Raw genomic sequence first — 21,563 nt, forward strand, 5'->3', positions numbered from 1 at the left:
GCTGCATGGCCTGCTCACAACACACCAGCTTCCTTCTTCAAGGCCAGTCTGCTATGATGGAGTTTTATAACTACGTCATGCCACATATGAGTGACTATCCCATTCACAGGTCCCACCCACACTTTTGAGGGAGGACATGCATACTGGGTGGGGGCAGGGGGTAGGGGTGGGGACCTAGAGGGCCATCTTAAAATGCTGCTAACCACAAACGGCCAAGGCTGTCATCAGCCCAAGGCTTTGGATCACAGGGTACAGTGACTTGTTAAATAGGCGTTATGTTATGATTATTGTCCGTATTTCACAGGTGAGGCCCTGAGGCTCAGGCAGCTTCCGTGTCCCTGTAGCCCTGTGACACTCAGCAATAGTCATGGGTGATCTGTCAGGCTCCTTTCTCCTTCCACTTTGCCTGCATAGTGGGACAGAGTTCCATGCAAGTCTTGGCAGGCTGACAATGTATCTTGGTAAGATATTAACCACTTCTGCAAAACATTCAGACTTTAGAAAAATAAGCATAGATCCAATAGCCCTTTATGTTTCTCTTTGTGGAAGTCCCTAAACCAATTTAGAATTAAGTATATGTGCAAAGGTGTAGCTACACGATGTTTATCACGGCCTGTTAGCATAACCCAAAATGTAGAAGCAGTCTAAGTGTTCAACAATAGAGGTTAATTAGATTAATTGTAGTATATGTACACACTGAATATTATGCTACATCAAAAGGCAAAATACACACTTTTCTACGTGGGAAAAAATGTTAGTATAGTGTTGTGTGATAAAAGCGGGTTATAATTCATAGAGTATAAAGCCATCATAAAAGGATCTATGTGTTTGCACAAATAGCAAGTATACATAATATCTGCATCTCTATGCATATAAAAACATCTGGAGAGGTGTGACCCAAATTGCTGCCCATGGTGGTCTCTGTTAGAACGGGAAGGGTTGTGGGTAATTTGAATTTTCTGTTTTCTTCTGTGTGCTTTGAGAGGGAGGTTCTTTGTTTTCTGCTCTTTATACAACATGCAATAAATTCTAGTGAAGTGTTTGAAGTCTCCACGCTCGCTGACTCTGCTTGAACATTCCAGGTGATCGTGAAGACAAGAACAGAGTATCAGCCCGAGCAGAAGAACAAAGGGAAGTTCCGGGTGCCGAAAATCGCCGAATTTACGGTCAGTGTCTTGATGGTGTAACCGAAAGATAAAGGTAAGGCTGGCTTGGGCTGGCTCAGACACCCCACACTAGTGGAGCTGGTCCTACTGGAGATTGGAAAATCACATGGGCTATTTCTGGACCATTTCTCGGGGCCACACTGTCTGGGTCCCTGAGTCTAATCGAATAAAAAGCTCCGCCTCTTGAGGATGACTCATGCTCTCTTCTGCTCTGCAATGTTTGGGTAACTTGGTATTGACAAATGCATTTCATTTCTCCTTTCTCTTCCTGTCCCCATCTCTCTGCCTGACCATCTCAGTCTCCAGGAAATGTGGCAAAGATGTATAAAGAAACTCAGATATTACTCAGGAGATGGTTGCAACAAAATGCAATAAAGACAAAGGGAAAGAAAAGCTGACTTCTCAGCGGAAAAACCAAGTGGTTGCCTTTCTGTTTCTCAGTGGAGGAACCTGTGTCACTGGGACAAGTTGCATGAAGGAGCCATGAAGCGTGCTCTCTGGGCTTGGAAGGAGGAGCCTCTGGGAAGTTTCCTGGGGAAGTCACTTAGGAGAGCAAGGATTGTGCAAAGGCCCTGAGGCTGGAGGGAGTCTGGTCCCAACACTGAGGCTGGGCTCTAAGAGGGGTGTGGGGAACAGGTAGAGATGAGGCAGGAGAAGTGGGCAGAGGGCAGACAATCCAAGGCCTAGTAGACTGTATGGAGGAGTTTGGGTTTTATGCTAGGAGCCTCTGAAAGGCTATAAAAAGGGGAGAGACATGATTGAGTTTGGGTTTTGACCAAAGCACTGGCTTTTATGTGGCTGATGGACTGTAGTGGGCAAGAGGAACTGTGGGGAGACTATTAGGCTACTTCAGTAGTCCAAGTAAGAGTCAACAGTGGCTCAGACAAGGATGGTGAGTGGATAGAGACATGGGGAGACCTAAAAGATGTTTAGGAGGCAAAGTCAGCCGTGGAGGCAGCAGAACAGGTGGTCCTGTGGGTGGAAGTTGGAGCAGTCTGGCTGGACTTTAGCCATGTGGCCACAAGCAGGGCAGTGAACCTCATTTATCAAATGGAGATAAAAGGAGGATTGCTGTGAGGCAACGTACAGAATACATGCAAAGCACTTGGCTCTGTACACGGTAAGCGCACAGCTAATAGTAACTGTTTTGTGTCCACTGTACGTGGGGGCTTTGAAAGTGAAAGCAGTGCTGGGTAGGTTACATGGGAATTGGCCTGTGGACATGGGTAAGCACACAGGTCCGGCTCTGTCCCTGTCTTCCTCGTGCGGAATCTGTGTTCCAGCAGCCGGAGGGAGTGTGGCATCTTCCCAGAACGGGGACTTCCAGGATGCTGACCGCTCTTTGAGAGCAGGAGTGGTTCTTATTTTTGGCTGTGGCTTCAGTGTCTGGCACACAGCCTGGGGCCAGGAAACGTGGACTTGGCCTGAGCTAACTGCAGGCGCACACAAGAGCCAGCAGGTAGCTGTGTGGGGAGGGCGGGGTACTGGGGTGTCGTACATGTGCATGGGGCCCGGGAGTAAAGGTGACCTGTCTCCTGGCGGCAGGGGGCTTCAGAATATGCCCAGATTCATGGAGAAGACTGTTTACTGCACTGTTATTTATAAAACCAACGCATTAGAAAGGGTGCTAGATTGCCGACAACTCTCTCCTGAGTCCGTAAGCAGGACCACACCCATCGGGTGGGCTATTTTAACAGTTTCCCAGAGTCGCTTTTTTTTTTTCCAGAGTAGTTTATGCTGAATTATGGGCTCCTGAGAAACTTCTTTATTTTACTTCCCTGTGCTTTCCACAGTTTATATGAGCATGTACTATTTCAATAACAAATAAAAGTAAAGTTATTTTTAAAATTTGCTCTTTTTACCAAACAGAGTGTTACAAGCTTTTGATGAAATTGTTCCTGATTTTGCAGTCATATAAAATGATGGTTATGAAGGCAAGTAATAATTCAGGCAAATGCTTCGAGAAGATCATGTGGGAAAAGCCGGGGTTACGATCGTATGTTCTCTGGGATGGGAACTATGAAAAACACAAGCGTGCAGGGCACAAGGACAGTGCGAGGCACGTGTCCAACTGCCCCTGCGCTGTGGCGGCCGCGCTGGGCCGTGGTTTTGTCGGCGCCTTTTCTCTTTGGCCGCTTTTGGCGATGTGGTTATTTTATCGCGTCGGGCACCCACGGGCTTCTGAGAAACGGGTATGATTGTCCGATCCTTGTGGGGGACGGTGGCCAGAGCGGTGGCGTGACTTGCTTACCCCACTAGCCAGCGGCAGAGCTGGCGCTCGGAGCCGCGGGCCTTCTGCTCGGTCCCACTGCCTGCAGCTGGTGAGCACAGGTTGGCACAGAAGCCTGTCAACTGAGGGGAAAGGGGGGCTGGGACCAGCCCCATGCGGCTCGGCTACATTAGGCCTGGGGGTCAGGAGGGAAAGCGCTGGGTCGGGGGCAGCCCTCTGCCTGCGCTGTCAGGGGCGGCCCTGCCCCTTGGGACAAAGTGGGAGGAATGGAGCGAAGTCCGTCGCTTATGAGAGGCTGTTCGCAGTCATTAGGCCATTTGCCTTCCTAAGAGAGCCCCCCAGGCCTGGGGGCACAGGGGGCTGATGGGAGATTAGACGGGGCATCGGGAAGGAGGCTGGGGTGGCAGTTACAAAAGTGTGGGGTCTGAGCTGGCAGCTGCAGCGCCGCTCGGGGTGCAGGTGGTTGGAGAGGGAGGGCCTGGGGGCTCCTCGGAGTTGGCTTGCCTGACTGGAACAGGGGGCTGCCATCCACTGAAGTGGGAGGCTGGGGCCCTTGGGGGGGGGGATTGGTGATCTGACCACCCTTGGAAGTAACTGGTCTGGAGCACAGGATGGAGACTGGGGCTGGAATCCAGGGCTGGAAGTCAGATACTCCGTTAGTCTCAGAGAGTATGAGGTTGGGCCGCCCTCCAGCATATTGCTCATGGCAGAGGTAACCATGGGGACAGCAAAGACGCATCCGTCCCCTGTTTCAATACCTTCGCAGAGGGGAAGCGGCTTATGACTGCACACTCAACACTGACCCGAGAGAGCAGCTCGTGGCAATTATGCTGTGAGAGAGAGGAAAGCAGGGTGGCAGACGCAGCTGAGGAAGGTGGGCTGAAAGAATTGCTGGAATTGTTGTCTTTTCTAAAGCAAGAAGGCTCTTGCAGTCATTGCCAGGGTTTACTTGAGAAGAGGGGGCCGTGCAGAGAGAAGACCTCCTTCTAAAGCTGATTTTGCTATGCAAGGTGCTATGGTAGATGCTGGTGCTGTGGGAAGGGCTGGTGCTGTGGGAGGGGTGGTGCTGTAGGGGGGCTGGTGCTGTGGGGGGCTGATGCTGTGGGAAGGGCTGATGCTGTGGGAGGGGTGGTGCTGTAGGGGGGCTGGTGCTGTGGGAAGGGCTGATGCTGTGGGAGGGGTGGTGCTGTAGGGGGGCTGGTGCTGTGGGGAGCTGGTGCTGTGGGAGGGGTGGTGCTGTGGGGGGCTGGTGCTGTGGGGGGCTGGTGCTGTGGGGGGCTGATGCTGTGGGAAGGGCTGATGCTGTAGGAGGGGCTGGTGCTGTGGGAAGGGCTGATGCTGTAGGGGGGCTGGTGCTGTGGGGGGCTGGTGCTGTGGGGGGCTGGTGCTGTGGGGGGGCTGGAGCTGTGGGAGGGGCTGGAGCTGTAGGAGGCGCTGGTGCTGTGGGGAGCTGGTGCTGTGGGAGGGGCTAGTGCTGTAGGAGGGGCTGGTGCTGTGGGAGGGGCTGGTGCTGTGGGAGGGGCTGGTGCTGTGGGAGGGGCTGGAGCTGTGGGAGGGGCTGGTGCTGTGGGAGGGGCTGGTGCTGTGGGAGGGGCTAGTGTTATGGAAGGTGGTGGAGCTTGGAAGGTGCTGGTGTCATGGAGGGTGCTGATGCATCTGGCCATGCTCTCAGCCCGGTTGTCCCTGGGCAGGTGTCACAAGGAGCTGAGTGTTGTATTTGGAGGCCGCCTGTATTAAGCTGATGAGAGATGTTCTGGGGAACTCCTGGGCTTTGCGGCTAGACTCACCTGGGCAGCTCAGATTATGTCCTCTGAGCTTTATAATCTTGAGAAAGTCCCATCATCTCTCTGAGCTCCTGATTCCTCATCAGGAAACCAGAACACTGTCTTCACATAAGCAGTCTAAGTCCTTGGCACTCTAGGTCTAATGGAGTAATCGTTTTATTGCCTTCCTGTTCAGATCCCTTTTTTCCTCCTGGGTTCTTAGCTTTCTGCCTAATTAGCTAGAGTTTGTCTATTGGCTGAGACAGACCTGGGCCTCCCTTCTCTGGCTTTCCCCTGGGAATGTGGCTGGAAAACCTAGAGGAATTGTTCAAAGGGTCGCCAGTTTAGTGTCAGAGCTCACGGGTGGTCCCAGGCTTTCAACAGTGGCCCCTGGAGCCATTTCTTTGCCTACTGGGGAGTAGTAGGCAATAGTTTTCAGTAGGCTATTTCTCAGCACATCAGCTATAACATGAATAATCCTAATATCTGCTAAAAATGCTTTTACATACGCTTTTCAGCCTAACAACAGCCTGTGAAGTTGGTCCTGGCATTACTACCCCACTGTACAGATGAGAAAACTGATGCTCAGAGAGGTAAAGTGACCACAAAGCCACTGAGCCAGGACCTGTCAGAACAAAACAACCCAGCTCTGTGCCTCTGTTTCCCACTTTCTCTGCCACACCCCTGTGCAGCCCTGCCCTGTCCATGCCAAGCCGTAGCCTCCGCCTTCTTCCCGACCTTCCGGTTTTGCTTCCCTTCCTTCCTTGTCTCCATTAATGTTTGTTCCAGGCCAGGCTCAGGCCTGTTGCTGGGAGAAACAAAGATGCACAAGACAAAATCCTTGCTCTTGATTTCGCAGATGTGTGGATTAGATGAGAATGTTCTGGCCACCTTCTCGGCTGTACTGTCCCTCTAGAGTCCCCTTCTCTGGGACACCTCCCCTGGTCCTCTCAGCTGGTTAGATGCCTCCTCAGGGCTCTGGGTCACACGGGGCCTGATGACTGCTCCTGCATTTGCAGCCACCCACCCGTGTCCCAGCCTCTGGTCCCCGGAGGGCAGGCTCACATTCGGCCCATTGTTTGTTCCCAGTTTCCAGTGTGATGCTGGCATAGAGCGGGTGTCAGGTGGGTTGGAACTTGAGCCCTGGTCTTTTGGGACAGCTTCAGTATCCATCCCTGAGTACACACCCTGGGTCAGGGGCAGTAACACACTGGCAGCTGTGGCCTAGGCCAGCCAGATGGGAGGGTGTCCAGACAGCGGGGGAAGGATCAGGGGATGCCTGCAGCCAGACCCAGAGCACAGCCAGTGGGGAGCAGGCAGAATGGGAGGGACGCATTAGTGCAAAGGGCCCGGGACTCCCCATTCCTGCCAGGCAAATGGACAGATGGGCAGGGAGAAGTGGAAATGCGAAGGCTAGAACTTGCCATCCAAAGAGCTGCTGTCTGTGGGCTATTATTAAAAGCAAACGACAACAGCAATCAGAACAGAAATAAAATAAAAGCCCAGCTGGAGCACCAGGTCTGACATGATAAGGGGTGATTTTTCACTGTTTCATCCGTCCGCTGGTCCGGTCAGCTCTGGGCTCCTGTTCTGTTCCCACATGTGATGGGCACTTCACTTATGTCATCCCTCTGCAAGGTCCTGGGGATCAGGCTGGGCACTGTCACCCCACTCGCAAGTGAGGGAGACAGACACTCCCAGGAGGCTGTGAACCAGGTATGCTCCCAGACTGTAAGCAGGTTTTAGGGGGGCTGCTCACAGGAGTGGAAGGGGAGCCAGCTGCCTGTGCATAGCTCCCCAGGGATGCTGCTGAGTTAGCCTACCTGCCAGTCCTTTCTTTCCTTCTTCTCTTTCTCGTCTATCTGGCCAAGGGATGGGCCTTGGCACTCTGCTCACATTCCCCCCAGTGCCAGCATGGGAGGCGACCCAGCGAAAGGCAGAAGCAGCCCCCCAGGGTTGGTGCCATGGCTCAGCGGGCAGAGTCCAGGCCACTCTCTCTCCTGAAAGTCTGTTTTCTGTTCTCTCTCATCTCCTGCTGCAGGCTCCTCCAGGGCCCTCTGCCTCCTTTCTCAGCCCCCTCACATCCACTCTCCCCGCCGAGGGAGGAAGCTTCCGGAAGCCCATGCCCCACAATGGCATCGCCATCCTCTGCACCCTTCTGCAGCTGCCGTTGCTCACCTGCTGCCTTCCAGGTGCCCTGAGCTGCCCAAAGCGCCGACCTGGCCCTCACCACATCGTGCACTGTAGGCCTCCCTGTCCTGCCCATCTGACTCTTCCACCGAGAATGCCTTTGTCACCTTCAGCACCGGGCAAACCCCTATTCATCCCTCAACACCCAAGTCAGGGCCCCTGGCCTGTGTGGTCTCGCCCGCCATGCCCAGTCCGTCCTTCCTCCTTGGGGCTCCCACACCTGCCCTCGGACCCTCCCTTCCAGCACCAGTTACAGTGTTGGCCCCATCGAGTTACCTGCTGTGCCTCCCACTGACTTGAGGCTGTAGGTGTCGTCTTTGCACCCCAAGAGCCTCGCCAGTCTCTGGCCACCCTCGGCACCAAAAACCATCTTTAATAACTGAGTAAACAGGTGGATGAGCACACAGAAATCTCCCCATGGCTGACGCTCCCCGTGGCTGATAGCACAGCCCGGCTGCCTCCTTTCAGTATCTGTATTTAAAATCAGGGCCTGGCTTTGCTTCTTGTCCGGCCCGTTTTCATCCAGGTCGTCTCCTCATGCCACCGTCCTAGGGAGGTGACACCCCACTTTCAGCTTTGCCATTTGCTTCTACCAATTTTTCATCAAAGCGCCAGGAACTACCTTCCGTGGGTAGGATTCTAATATTTGCTGACAGCAGCAAATGGAGATAAGCAATGTTACTTTATTATCTGTGGTCTTGGTTTTTATTGCTCTCCTATTTTTAAAAAATTTACTTTGAGGAGCATTTTAAGTAAGTTATTAAAAACACTGCCCTCTGGGTTAGGAGCAGAGCCATTTTCGGGGGTGGGGGAGGCACATTTGCATGTGAGTGCGCATGGAGAAAGGCCGCCCCTCTGGCCAGGGTTTTATTGAAAATCAGAATGAAGGTGCTGCCCGTGTTTGTGGCAGTGGCCAGGTGCTCTCTCCTGGCCCGATGCAACTGTGCAATTAGAGTGACCTTCAAAAATCTACATTTTTGTTGATAATTGAAAAGCAAGTGTGGCTTAATTTGTGTTTTTTAAACAAAACCATTTATGGTCTGTGTCAGGAGGAACGTGCTCAGGGTCTGGAGGAGGGGCTGGATGGTTCAGTGGCCGCTCCACAGCCAGTGACCGGCTGCTTCCCTTCTCCTGGATTCAAACACTGGCAAATGAATGCCGTAATAAAGAGAGTCGCATATTAAGAAATGCAGAGTAGAAGGAGACCTGGAGTTTAGTGAGTATCCTCACTCCCCAGGGGGCTCCTGCAGGGAAGGGCTAGACCTGGTCCACACCCGCTCCCCAGGGCCAGTTGTTATAAGTTTGCACACCACTTGTTCAACTGTTTGAAGCTTGTAACCAATGATAGTGGGAGTATTTACACCATGGAAATGGGCAAACCCTACAAGTCATGCCTCCTCCACTCCCCCTGCCCCCAAGAGCCCGTCTCCCAGCACTCTACTGTGAGAAAGGCAGTGTGGAAGAAGGGAAAACATGGGTTGGGGTTTGACCCCGTGGGTTTGTGTGAACTAAAGCAAGTCACCTTGCCCCTCTGAATCTGTGTCCCCCATCTGTAAAATGGGGTAACAGTGTGCACATTATAGGCCTGATGTGACGGCCAAGTGAGATAATGTAAGTCAACACTGTTCCATGGTAGCTTCCAAGTATGAGCTTCCTCTTGTTATTACATGACAGTTTCATTTCTTCTGAGCTGATCATCTGACTGGATGGAACGCTTCCACCTGGGTTGGGTCTCCTGTGGGCAGCCATGCCTGGCTCTGCCCTCCTGACATCGCCCTGGCCCAGCCGTTCCGCCTCACTCACCCTGCCCTCTGTGCCAGCTTTTGACCCACCCCCTCCATCCATTAGGAGCAGAATCAGATCTGATCACCAGATCTTGCCAGGTCTTTGATGGCTCCCTACCTCCTCCAGGCAGCAGCGTGAGGACCTTCGTGTGGCATCGCGGGCTGTTCCACAGGTGGTTCTCACTGCTGGTGCCAGTGCCTCTGCTGACTCCCTGCTCTCGTGCTGCCCGTGGTGCTCAGGGTTTCGCCAAACCATCCCGCCTCTTCACACCTCAGGTCTTTGCCTAGTCAGTGTCCTCGGCCTCTGTTGCCATCCCACATTTTCTGCCTCGTGACCCCAGGTCTCAGCTCCTCCAGAAACCTGTCCTCTGTTTCCCAAGTCAGGTCCTCATCTGGAGTCCCACAGTCCCAGCGTCTCTCTCGGCTCCTGCACCTGTCACTGCTCTGCGATGGCACTCAGGCTTCCCTGGAGTTCTCCTGTTCCCTGGCAGGGCTGCTGAAGGCAGCACTGAAGGCGGGGCTTCGTAAAGTCTTCTCAAATCCCACATGGCGGTTCTGAAAGGAAGAGGTCCGTGGCAAGGAAAACAACATTTTAAAAATTATTATTTGTAATTAGTAACAATTGCTTCCATTTTATTGAGCCCCTATTATGTGACAGGTAGTCAGCTGATCACTTTCCATTTTATATCTGCTGGAACTCATGAAGAAGGCATCGCTTTTGATGGACAGATGAGAAAACTGAGGATCAGATAGGTTAGTTAAGGGACCCAAGATCACAGAGCCAATAGGGGCCGGTCAGGCTTCTCTGACCCACAGCGCTGTGTGTCTATGAGTATGTTGGTGTGTTCTTGTTTCTAGACCATCTCCCAAATCAGGAAAGCCCGCTCATTTGGGGAATTGGCTAAATTGAACTATCCTATTAACCAATGCCGCACCAATAAATTTAATAGATAAAAGAAAAAGAAAAAAATTAAACTAAACTGAGAAGTGTTTGCTAGAATGCTAGAACCTTGCCGCCTATCCTTGCTATTTGAAAAACACTGGGCTAATTTTCCTTTGGCTTTCTTTCTTTCTTTCTTTCTCTCTTCTCTTTGTATATACTTTTGGCCAAGTCCTGAAACGCATTGAGCCAAAAGAAAACACAGAAGCAAAAGATTTCCTAAGGGAAAAATGCCGTTTTCCCCATGGCTTGTCGTGTGGCCTGCCTCGTGGTCCCATCACGCTGTGGGAGGTTTGATCTCCTGACTTTCTCTGATTTCCACGGCTACAATGCATAAGTATATTAAATGTGATTTTTTTTTTTTTTTTTAAATGTGGTGTTTAAGCTCCTGGAACTATCAGAGGAAGACAGGTCCTAATAAAGTGACTGCATGTGCAGCTTGTGGTGTCACCACCATGTTCTATAATTATAAGAAAACTAGTTGTCATAGCAACTGCCATATAGACCCAGCTCCTCCTAGAGATGCTGACAAGCTCCCAGCTCTGTGATCTGAGCACTATGGAGAGAATTTGGTTCTCTGAGGGATTCAGCTCTCACTTGGGAGATGATCACAAACTCATTCTAAGTCTCCACAACCTGGACTTGGTTGTACTGTGCAATCTGATAGACCGGGGTGCAAATGCTGGCTCCAGATCTCACTGGCTGTGTGACCCTTAGACCAGTCACCTCACCTCCAGGACCCTATTTCCTCTTTTGTAAAAAGGGGTACCAGTGCCCCCTTTGGAGGTTGTGGTATTGATTATGTTTGTATGTGCCTTGCAGAGGGCCTGTATATATATCAGGCAGCTCCCATTAACCTCTTCACTGTGAACAAATAAAAATAAAAGAATACTGAATTAGGTGGGATGCCTTTATAATCTTTATTATTATTATTAATTTGGATAGCCTTTGTGGCTAGATAACCAAATTAGTAAATAGAAATTCTAGCATGAATCACGTACATCATGGAGAGGGAGGGAGGGAGGGAGGGAGGGAGGGAAGGAGGGAGGGAGGGAGGGAGGGAGGGAGGGAGGGAGAAAATGAATATTCAGTTAGATGAGCTGACTTGAATTAGAATCCTTCCAATTTTTTTTTTCTTGTATCGCATTTCTCCAACACTAAGGAAAGGATCTATAATCTCTAAAAAAAAACAAACAAACTCTAAACAGAGTAAGAAAACCTGGTTTCTCGTCTCAGTCCCTGCGCCTCCGTTTTCCTATTTGTAAGATGAGGGAGTCCGGTGGGCTGGTCCCCAAGGGCTCTTCTGTCTTTGATGTTTGACAACAGTGGTTCTCAACCAGGGATGGTTTTGCTCCCCAGAGGACATTGAGCAGTGTCTGGAGACATTAATGGTTGTCAGAACCGGTGTGTGTGTGTGGCATTTAATGGCTTTAATGGGTAGAGGCCAGAAATGCTGCTAAGCATCCTAAGGGACAGGACGGCCCCCATAACAAAGAATCATCCTGTCCCAAATGTCAATAGTGTCGAGGCTGAGAAATCTTGGTCTGAGATTTACCACCATGGTTATTGGTCTAAAAACAGAAATCATGCCGCCGTCAACCCACCGAGATGCGTCAGATTAGGCGGGTGTTCAGTTTATTTCCTACCCATCCCCTGGATATTTGAAGCCCTAGAAAAGCTAGTAAAGGTAAAGACAGAAGACTTCTCAAGGGCCTAGGGGGCTTAATAAAAAATGAGATGGCTGTGGAAGGCGGGGTGATACGTTCCTTTGGATTTTCTTTTCTCTTGGTGCTGCATAACTCTCAAAGACCAAATGCCCTGATTTATGGGCAAACAAAGTAAAATGCACAGAATGCAATTTTAGGTCCATAAATAGCTTTATTGTGATTTTTCTATAGAGGACAGAGATGAGTCTTGTGTATATTTCAACTGGACCCTCATCTCCAGCTTCCAACAGTATAGAAAGGCATGAACTGGAAATAAGTCTCCTTTTATTTCTCTTAATAATCCTTCTCACCCCAAATATCCATTGTCTATGTCTGTGCTGTCCACATGTGGCCACATACACTTAAATTAGTGAAAATGAAACAAAATTCACAATTTAATTCCTCAGTCCCACAAGCTACATCTCAGGTGCTCAGTGGCCACATGAGCCTAGTGGCTGCCACGTTGGGCAGCTCAGATCTACGGGACACTTCAGGTTCAGAAAGACCTTCCTACGCTCCCACCCAGAGGCATCCTCTACACGTCAGCACGTGTATATTTATGTACGAACGTAGACATTTGATAGCCTTGTTCATTTTCTCAAATGGAACCATTTTATACACAGTCCTCTGTACCTTGCTTTTCCCCTTTAATAATAAATCTCAGAGCTCCTTCTGCATCAGCACATGGAGACCCTCTTCTGTCCTTGTCGGTGACTGAGATGTTCCTAATCTTTCTCAATCAGTCGCCTATTGTTCTAGTTGTCAGTCTTCCGCTGTGGTGAACTTCCTAGCTTCCTAGTGTGTGTCACACACACATGCGCCTCTTTCATATATTTTGCAAGTATATTTGGAGGGTATAAGCATCTTCATCTTAAAAGCCTTGCAGAGAGTATGTGAGTCTTCAGTTTTAATAGATTTTTCCACATCTTCCAAAACTGTCCCGCCGATCCTTCCTCCCTCATGCCTATGTATGTGTTCTCTACATTGTTAGTTTCAACAACCTTTAAAAGTTTCACCCACCTGATGGATAGAAAATGGCGCCTCAGCTTTGTCTAAATGTGTCCGTCTTTCATTATTGGTGAGATCAAGCCTCTGTCCGTGTGCTCATTGACTCTTGACCTTAGCTTCTCGCCTGGAAAACATTCTATTTGGTTGGACCCCTAAACTCATGTTTTCTTCTGGTACTTTTATGATTTTATTTCTTATGTTCAAATGTGGATCCATCTGGAATTTGTGAAGAGTAAGCTGGGAATCCAACTTTATTTCTTTGTGAATGGCCAGTTGCCAGTTGGTCTATGATCAGTAGCTAATCCTCTCTCTGACCTGATGTGCCAATTTTTAAAGATACTGCATTCCCATATGTATTTGAGTTAACTTCTGCGCTCTCTTTTCTTCCATTGCTCTGATAATTCTTTGGTATTGAAAATGAGACAATTCTTTGGTATTGAAAATTGAGACAATACCAAATTTTCTCAATACCAAATTACATAGTTTTATACTACATCTTAAGATCTATGTAAACTGGTCTTCCTCCAATCCTTTTACTTTTCAGAAACTCCTTACCCATTCTTACATGTTTGATTCTCCATATAAATATTAATATATCATTTAGGTTCTAAAAATCATGCTACTTTTTAATTGGGGTTCCATAAATTTATAGAATAATTTGAGGAGAAGCTACATCTTTAACATTTTTAGTCTATTGAGAAACAAGACTTAACTTCGCATCGGTTGAAGTCTTCATTAAGGGTTCTCAGCTGAGCTTTAAAATCATCTTTACAGTTCTTATTAACTTTATTTCAAAGAATTTTACCTGTTTTTTGTTGATATTATAAAGGGGATGGACCTTTTTTTCTGTTTATATTTTTAAACTTGTTATTTATACTTAATAAAAATGTCTCTGAATCTTGTACATTTGCCACCAGGCAGTTACAAACTTTTCATATTGTTTCTAATAATTTGTTTAAAAATTTGATTCTCTGGGTTTTCTACAGAGATAATTGTATCATCTGTCCATAATGTTAATATTGCTTCCCTTTTTTGGTATTTAGTTTTCTTATGTTATTTCTTCTTTTCAATTTTTATACTCCTAACATCATTTTCTTGTCCAATTGCATTGGTCAGTACTCTCAGGTCTAGTGTTTCTAGTGTTTGACCATGTACATTTTGATGGAATTTTTTTCTGCATTTAAGTTGATGGTCATATGGTTTGGCTTCTTTGACCTAATATTATGGTAAATTAATGTGGATAGATTTTTAAATATTAAGCTATTCTTACATGTCCTCCTTTGGTCATGGTGTAGCACTGAATTCTGCTTATTAATATATTATTTAAAATTTTTGCTTTATTAATATTGTGAGGTGGTATTGAGGTCTTTTTTGTGCTCTCTTCGTCGGGTATGGTATCAGTGTTATCTGCCTTTGTAAAGAGAACATACATACCTTTTTCTTTCTCCAAGCTCTAGAAATTTGAAAGAGTAGAGAAATAATCTGTTTCTCCAAGTTTTTTTGAAAGACAAAACAAAAGAGAATTAACCCATATAATCATCTGGCTTAATAATATATGAAAGGGGGTGGGTAGTTTTCAGTAAATATGTGAAGAATTAATAAACAAATTCCATTTGTACCTAGCTACCTACTCCTCTAAAGCTTTGAAAGATGACATTTTTGAAATGAACCCAGTGTCATTCTCTGACCTGTAACTCCCTTCAGAGACTTTTCTGAAGTGGTCCCATTCAGTCAATACGTATTTACAGAGCAGCTGCCGGTTTCCCAGGCCCTGGGGTAGGTGGTGTGGGTGATTCATGGAATGCCAGACACATCCACATCTAATGCTCCTGGAAGGCTGGCTGTAGCCAAAGTCTCCATTCACGTGAATTTGATTTTAAAGCCACATCGTTCATCATGGAAATTAACGGAGCTCAGGGCCCTGTATTTATAGTCACCTTCGGGTTTGCACGAGTTGTTCCTGGACCTACAGCCAGCATCTCGGGGCGGCACACACCCCTGCAACAGCCGCCGCCTGCGCTGGAGCTGCTGCCATCTCCGATGCTGGTCTTCAGTCAGGCCACAGTGGTCTTCGGACGGTGGAGCCCGTCAGACCTGCCTTACTCACCAGCCCCCTGTGTGACCCTCTTCTCTTTACCTCCCTGGGCGTTAGGTTTTTAACCTATGAGGATCTAGATGAAGATTCTAATTTTGTTCTGTGAGACTTAGATGAGACATCGGATAGAAAGCACTGGAACACTGTTGGCACCCAGTAGGCCTGAGTTGATCTCCTTGTTTTGGCATCTCCCCACATACCTAGCTCGGTACCAGACTAGGAAGGAGACGATCATGGGTTACTTTCAGAGCCCTTGGCTGCTCTTCCTATCTCTCAGTTTCACCCCCTCCCATTCCATTTCCAGCCAAATGGCCAAAGTCATTTTTCAACCTCAAATGGTGCCACGTCAGTTAACACAGATATTAAAAACACCCGTTAGCTCTCTGGTACTCCAGTGCATTTGTAAGTCTGCCATCCATGCTCCTTCTTGAGCTTGCCTCTGTTTCCCTATCAAGCTTTCCCTTTCCCCATCGTGTACCAGCCACACCTCCAGGCCCTTGCACAGACTGTCAGCTCTGCCCGGGTGGCCTTCTCCCCCGCCCCTTCCTGGCCTAAGAGCCCTTCCTGCAGCTGTGCTGCTCACCTTGACCCCTATAGGTCCCTCCTGAGGGCAGAGGCTGCGCATCCGTCAGCCCTGCCCCGTGTGCCTGGCCCTGGGCCTGCCGTGGACGAGGTATTCTGCCAATATCTGTTGTCGGGGACACAATTAGCCTTTAGGTTTCATGGTAAAATATGAATGAGATTTTCTCCGTTTCAGTTCTCAGAGGAGCCCTGGGAAAATAGTTCTTTAAAACACGAAAATGAGGCCAGGAACATCAATTGCGCTTCTCGGCTGTCCGGGAGCATGATTTCCCCGCGCCTCCCCGGGCTCTGCAACATAATGGGGAGCAGAGGCACCTTTCATTTAACGTGGATTTCCAGCCAAGCTCAGGCCGGGAGCCACCAAACCATTCAGCCACCAGCCTGTGAAACTCAGGGCACACACTTGAAGGGCCCCAGCCGCCTCGCATGGCCCCTTCCTTCTTTGTGAGTAACCACGAGCTGGCCGCACAGCCTCACCAATGGTGTTGCAGTTAAACACCCACGGGCCGAGGTGCCTCCGTCCACAGTGGAGGGAAAACAGGCCAGAGTCAGATGGCAGGTGGGTATTGATGGGCATCCCCGGCGTCCAGGCACTGTGCTGGCGGCATTTAGCCTCTCCTCTGACCTTCGTAGCTGCCCGATGATGGGGACATTATGTCATCCTTTCTCTGCACAGAGGACAAGTCAGAGCTTGAGACAGCGACTCGCCCGAGGCCACTCGAGTTATAGAGGAGCCATTCGTGCATCTTCTGAGCGCTCAGTTTGTTCTTATCTTCTGGACTCTGGATGTTTTAACGGATCCAGTTCCTGTCTTTGGTCAGGCTTCTAGAAGACCTGGAGCCAGCTTATTGCCCTCCTGCTGCAAGTGTGGGCACTGTTATAAGACCCGCCTCCAGTTTATGGCCATCCCCAGTCCTTCCCTTTATTTATTACTGTTTTCCTCATCTGTAAAGTGGGGACATAACCAGAATGCCTCCCACACAGGATAGTTGTGAAGACACAATGGAGAGACCCTGAGGCGCTCGAGGCAGCACTGGGCACCCCGTGAGCTCTCTGGGAGTGTCAGGGTTACTAAATCCTGGGGCCTTTATGCTGCCCTCGGTCATTTCTGAAACAAGAGAGCGGGTGATGAATGAAACTAGTTAGGTGGTGCTTACTGGCTTAGCACCGATTGATTGAGCACCTACCAGGGCCAGGCGGGGCCCTCAAGGAGCAAACAGCCAGGTCCAAACCGAACTCAGGTTTCGCCCAGGCAGGTGTCAAAGCACTTCCTCTGCCAGCTTGTTGTGGTTTCCCTCCTCCAAGCCTAGGGCTAAGGACCTTCTACACCCCCTGTTTTATTTTCTGTGTTCAGGAAGAGGCCCTGACCGAACCTCACCCTTCAGCCTTCACCCTTCAACTCTGCAAAGAGCAGCTTCTCCTGCAGGAAGGGGCGCTGATGCTCCCTCTGGGTCATGACACTCAGGGCATCCCGCCTGCCGGGTGGCGCTGGAGAGAAGGGCTGGACCCAAGGCCCAGACCCGAGCGCAGCCGCTGTGGGCACTGGGAGGAGGGAAGGTCATTCCACCAGGTCCTAGGCCCTCACCCCAGTGCTCTAGGCGGAGGTCTCTGCGGCCTGCAGGTGGGTTCTGTGTGCAGCGTCTCGTGCCTGCGGGGTAAGTCGCTCATCTTTGAGGGTCAGATGGTTCATAAGGGAAGGGCACTTCCATTATGAGAAGCCAGGGAGAGTGGGTGAGGGGCTGGGGCCAGATTCCTGCCCCAGGAAAACCAGGGGAAAGTTAATTAAGGCTGTGACTCACAGACCATTCTGATGAAATCAGGAGGTCCAGCCGGCAGCCTGCTATTTTAGTGACAGGAAGCCAAGTAATTGGCTCTCCAGGCAGCTGCTTAAAGAATGTATTTCGATAGTGACAATAACAACGCCCAGCACTGCTGGGAGCTTCACATCCGGCATCGGTGGGAGTCATCCCGTGGGCCTGGTCCTTGGGCCTGGTCCGTGGGCACTCTGATTAATCCCACATTTGTAAATAAGAAGACTGTGGCTCAGAGAAGTGCTACCACTTGCTTAGGTCACACAGCCAGTCTGGTACTAGACCCTGGCTCCTCCCACTGTCCCACCAATGATTCCTTTTTAAACCTCCGCGCCCCAGTTTCTGAATAGCCCAGAGTGAACTGCTGCACCGCTTGTACCCTGAATCTCTGGAAGCCCTTCATTTGCTCAATAATAAAGTCCAACCATGATCAAGGGAGCAGAAAAAGAGCTTCGTGGCCTGGGTGCTTGAAGCCCTTCTGCCTGCCTGTCTGGATGGGTTTGCAGCCACAATCGTTCCCCATGGAGATGGCAAGGCCGTGTGACATCTCAGTTTACCGAGTGTCGCTTTGTGACAATCGCCTCGGTAAGATGGGTGAGGGCCTTCTTGTCTGGACCACTTTTTACAGAATGTGGGTGATTGACGAGGTTGCAGTGGAAGCTCCAAGGCCTCCCCTTGCCCAGCAGCCCGGGCAGGAGGAAGGCCCAGGTGTGTTGAGCAAAAGGTAGAAACAAGAGGCTCAACGTGGCCTGGCTGTGACCCTGGGGAGTCCCCGCAATAGGCAGGGATAAGCATGTCTTCATCAGTCATTTCATGGGCTCAATAACGCTGTGCGTGGACATCTGGTGCCTGGCTTGCAGTAGATGCTCAATAAATGTTAGGTTCCTATTCTCCAACCAGCAATTCCTTCCCTGCAGGAGTCAGCGCTCCGCCGCTTTGGAGCTGTTTCGTGGACACACAATCTGACCCCTTTAATCCCCACCCTGCCCTGGACGGGAACTGGCCGCAGGTGCTCATGTGCTGCACCCTGGCTCGCCTGGGACTTCATCGCCTCCTTCTAGAACAGGTCGGGGGCAAGTCTCCCGGTCTCGGCCTTTACTGCCACCTGCTCCCGAACCAACCACTTTTGAAACCTTGTTTCCTATAAAATAGAGTTAAAAACATCGACTTTATAAGGTTGTTGAAAGGTTTAAAATGAAAGCATAGAGTTGCATCTGCTGCCCCCAGGTTAAGAGCTGGGAAGTTTCGCTTATAGTTTAGGGTCTCTGTCTTTTCTTGAAAAAGCAGATCAGCCATTATCTGGGCCTCTTCCTGTCCTTGGCAGTAGTTGCCTGGGGCAGATGGGACACGTGCCCTCCAGTCCCCTCCGGCGCCCAGCATGCCCCATTTCCTCACACCTGGACTTCCTCACTGGCTTGTGTGGTTGTGTTTGCACATAGTAGGTGTCTAGGAAAGCTCAGCTCCTTCCTGCCTGACAGGCTGTTTGAATCTGGGTGACATGTTCGATCTCTGCTTTGCATTGGTCCTTGGTTTATGGGCTTATAAAGACACAACCTCATGAAGTGAGGCCTCGGCTGCTCCATCCCGCAGGAGGCTCACTGCCAAAAGGTCTTGATATCCTTTGGTTCAAGTTTACCGATGGTGTGAACTTTCAAAATGAAAAACACTTCAGGAGGCCAGAGATGGAGCTCTCGCATAAGCCGGGCCCCTGGACCCTCATTTCTTCTTTTGAATGATTATGCCAATCGCAAATTAGACTGGGAAATGAGTTCTTGCTCTGGAATGTTCCAATTTAAAGTGTGCTTTTTGTCTTTTAAGGGTTTCACAAATATTCATGCATTCCTGGCTCCAGCCTGGCTCTCACTTCACCTCCTTCGTGCAGGGAGGCCCCTCTGGGCTCTGAGAGGGACTTGAATTCCTGCTCAGAGAAAGTCTGAGGCCGCAGATGGTCCCTTTTCCTTCCCCTTTCAAAAGGCAATTTACAGAGCAGGGTTCACCGGGGCCCAGAGAATGGGCTCTTTAATGGGTCTGCAGGGCTTCCACGGGGAGCTGGCCCCACAGTGTGGTAGCTCTGGCTTTTGGTTTGCGGGGGGGGGGGACCTGCATCCTAACAGCACCCTGGAGGCAGCCGTTCCTGGGAAGGGGGAGTGAGAGCAGAGTGGGCACAGCCTTCGGGCACCTGAGTCCCAACCCTGCAGCTCCATGCTCCGCTGTTTGTTTCCTCAGACACATGGCTTCTTTGGGTCTTATGGTCTTTGTTTATAAAATGGGAAAGGTGATAAGACCCACATTTATAGGGCTGGTTTTAAACGGCATTAATAAGAAAGTTAAAACAACCTCACTGTGGTTAATAATTCTTCATGTCCATCTTAAGCTTTTCCAGTGAAGTCATCTTGGATATGGGAGCGTGGGCCATAAGCCAAGCCAACACCCTGTCCAGGCACCGAGCCCAGCTGAGGAGTTAAACAGAGCAGGGGGGTAAACAGCACAGATGCCTGCTCTCCAGACCCGTCCTGCCATATTAGGCTCGGCGTTGCCACCCAAGGAGAACATCATGGCAAAAATTGTTCTGATCCGCTCACTTACTGACCTGCCTGCTGCAGACCAAAGCCGGCCAGTGATCTGTGTGAGCTCACACCGCCTTTCAGCATTGCTCCCAGTTCATAGATGGAGAAACTGAGGGAGCTCAGCGCAGACTCAGGGCCCAGGATTTTACTGGGGGCTGGTCACAGAGGTCCCCCTGCTAGTGCCAACCTCCCAGGAGGAGGGCACCTGCTCAGCAAACACCATGTTGTTGGCACCGTGTGGGTACAGAAAGCCACTTGCACCCGTTCTGCGAATGGTGGGAGCCTCCTGATAGCTCAGCTCCCAGAAGCCAGCAGGGGCCAACCTTGCAGGCAGACCTTTCCAAGGTGGCAGCCTCAGGCCCGCTGCGTTAGCTCTTTCTGTGAAAACTCCTCCAGGACTCCTGCCAGGTGGGGAGTGTGTATGTGTTGTGTGTCTGTGTATGGGTGTGTGTTGGTATGCCTGTGTGTGTGTGTCTGCATATAGGGTGGGAGGGGTGGGAAGGCAGAAGACTGGGGAGAGACCCTTCCTCCTCCTGGACAAAGGTGCCACACTGAGAGCGGAGTTGATACGCTGTGTCCCCAGCTGGCTGGTGTGCAGAAGACCCTGCCCCGTGTACTGTTGTGGGGCTGGCAGGCGTGATTTCCCACTCGTGCCAGAGTTATGGGACGACGTGGAACAGCTTCTTTGGCTCAGAGCCCCCACTGGCACGCGTAGCAGTGCCACACGTTGGAACTGGAAGATGATTTCTAATTTTCCAAACCAATTTTGCTGACCTGATTTTCTTTTTTTTTTTATCAACTCTTGTGCCAAGAAAGGGGATTGAGGAATGAAAGTAGCTTAATGGAACACGCTATGTGGCTGCAGGCTGGCGTCTCCATGGAGACGGGATGCAGGCTGCATGCAACCCACGGGCTGGGATGCAGTGAGACGCTATGGCTCTGACGGGGCCCTGCGCATGGATGGCCCTCCTAGACCTTTGTGGAAATGCTGGTTCCTGGGTGCTGTGCAGACAGGGGGCCAGGATCTTGGGGTGCAGGGCCCAGGACTCTACGTCTGATCTAGCTCCTTAGATGGCCATGAGGCTCAGTGAGCCGTAGGCCTGTTGTGTCCTGCCGTGAAGTCAGCCCCACAGTGGGATGATGGGGCTTTTAGCCCCTTCATGAACTGCTCAGAGGAGTGATTGAGGAGGATCCTTCTGGTGGCCAGCAGGGATGACAGATCGAAAAGGGGAGGCAGAAGAGACCAGGGAGGAGACAGCCCCCTCAGAGGTGCTTTACGGCCCCATCAACACAAACCACCAGCAAATCTTGTAACCAGCAGGACCCGCGGCCCTCGGAAGCCCAATGATGGAGGGCACAGCCTTGCCCGGGGAGCTGTCAGTAGTTCAGGGGGGACGGGGCACAGCTGATGGAGGCCCAGTGTGACACCTGATGGCCTTTGTGCTGAGAAAGCACCCGACCCAAATCCAGCTCCGTGATGCTCAGTTGTAGGGGTAACAGCATTGGCAGCATGAAGCACTAGCCCGTCACTTTCGCATTCGCATGGTAATCGTCACGGTTGTCCCTTGTGACAGTTTGCGAAGACTCCTGCAGGGAAGCCCTGTTGCTAATGGTGGAGCTGAGGCCTCTCTCGGTTAGGGGGCTCCTGGCAGGTATGTGAGAATGTCCTGTGTGACCACAGAAGGCGGGATGGGCCACACACGGGCAAGAAGAGAAGCAGC

General features: G+C 50.4%; 1 protein-coding gene across 1 annotated transcript in view; it reads left to right on the forward strand.

Moving 5' to 3' along the window:
• NSG2 (neuronal vesicle trafficking associated 2) overlaps positions 1-21,563 on the forward strand; it is a 35,543-nt gene that overhangs the window by 10,353 nt on the left and 3,627 nt on the right. The window contains exon 2 of the mRNA XM_016208780.2: positions 1,083-1,166. Coding sequence (XP_016064266.1) covers positions 1,083-1,166 — 84 coding nt within the window. The remainder of the gene's footprint in view (positions 1-1,082; positions 1,167-21,563) is intronic.

Source organism: Miniopterus natalensis, chromosome 4 (assembly GCF_054644295.1).
Source record: "Miniopterus natalensis isolate mMinNat1 chromosome 4, mMinNat1.hap1, whole genome shotgun sequence".
Lineage (NCBI taxonomy): Eukaryota > Metazoa > Chordata > Mammalia > Chiroptera > Miniopteridae > Miniopterus > Miniopterus natalensis.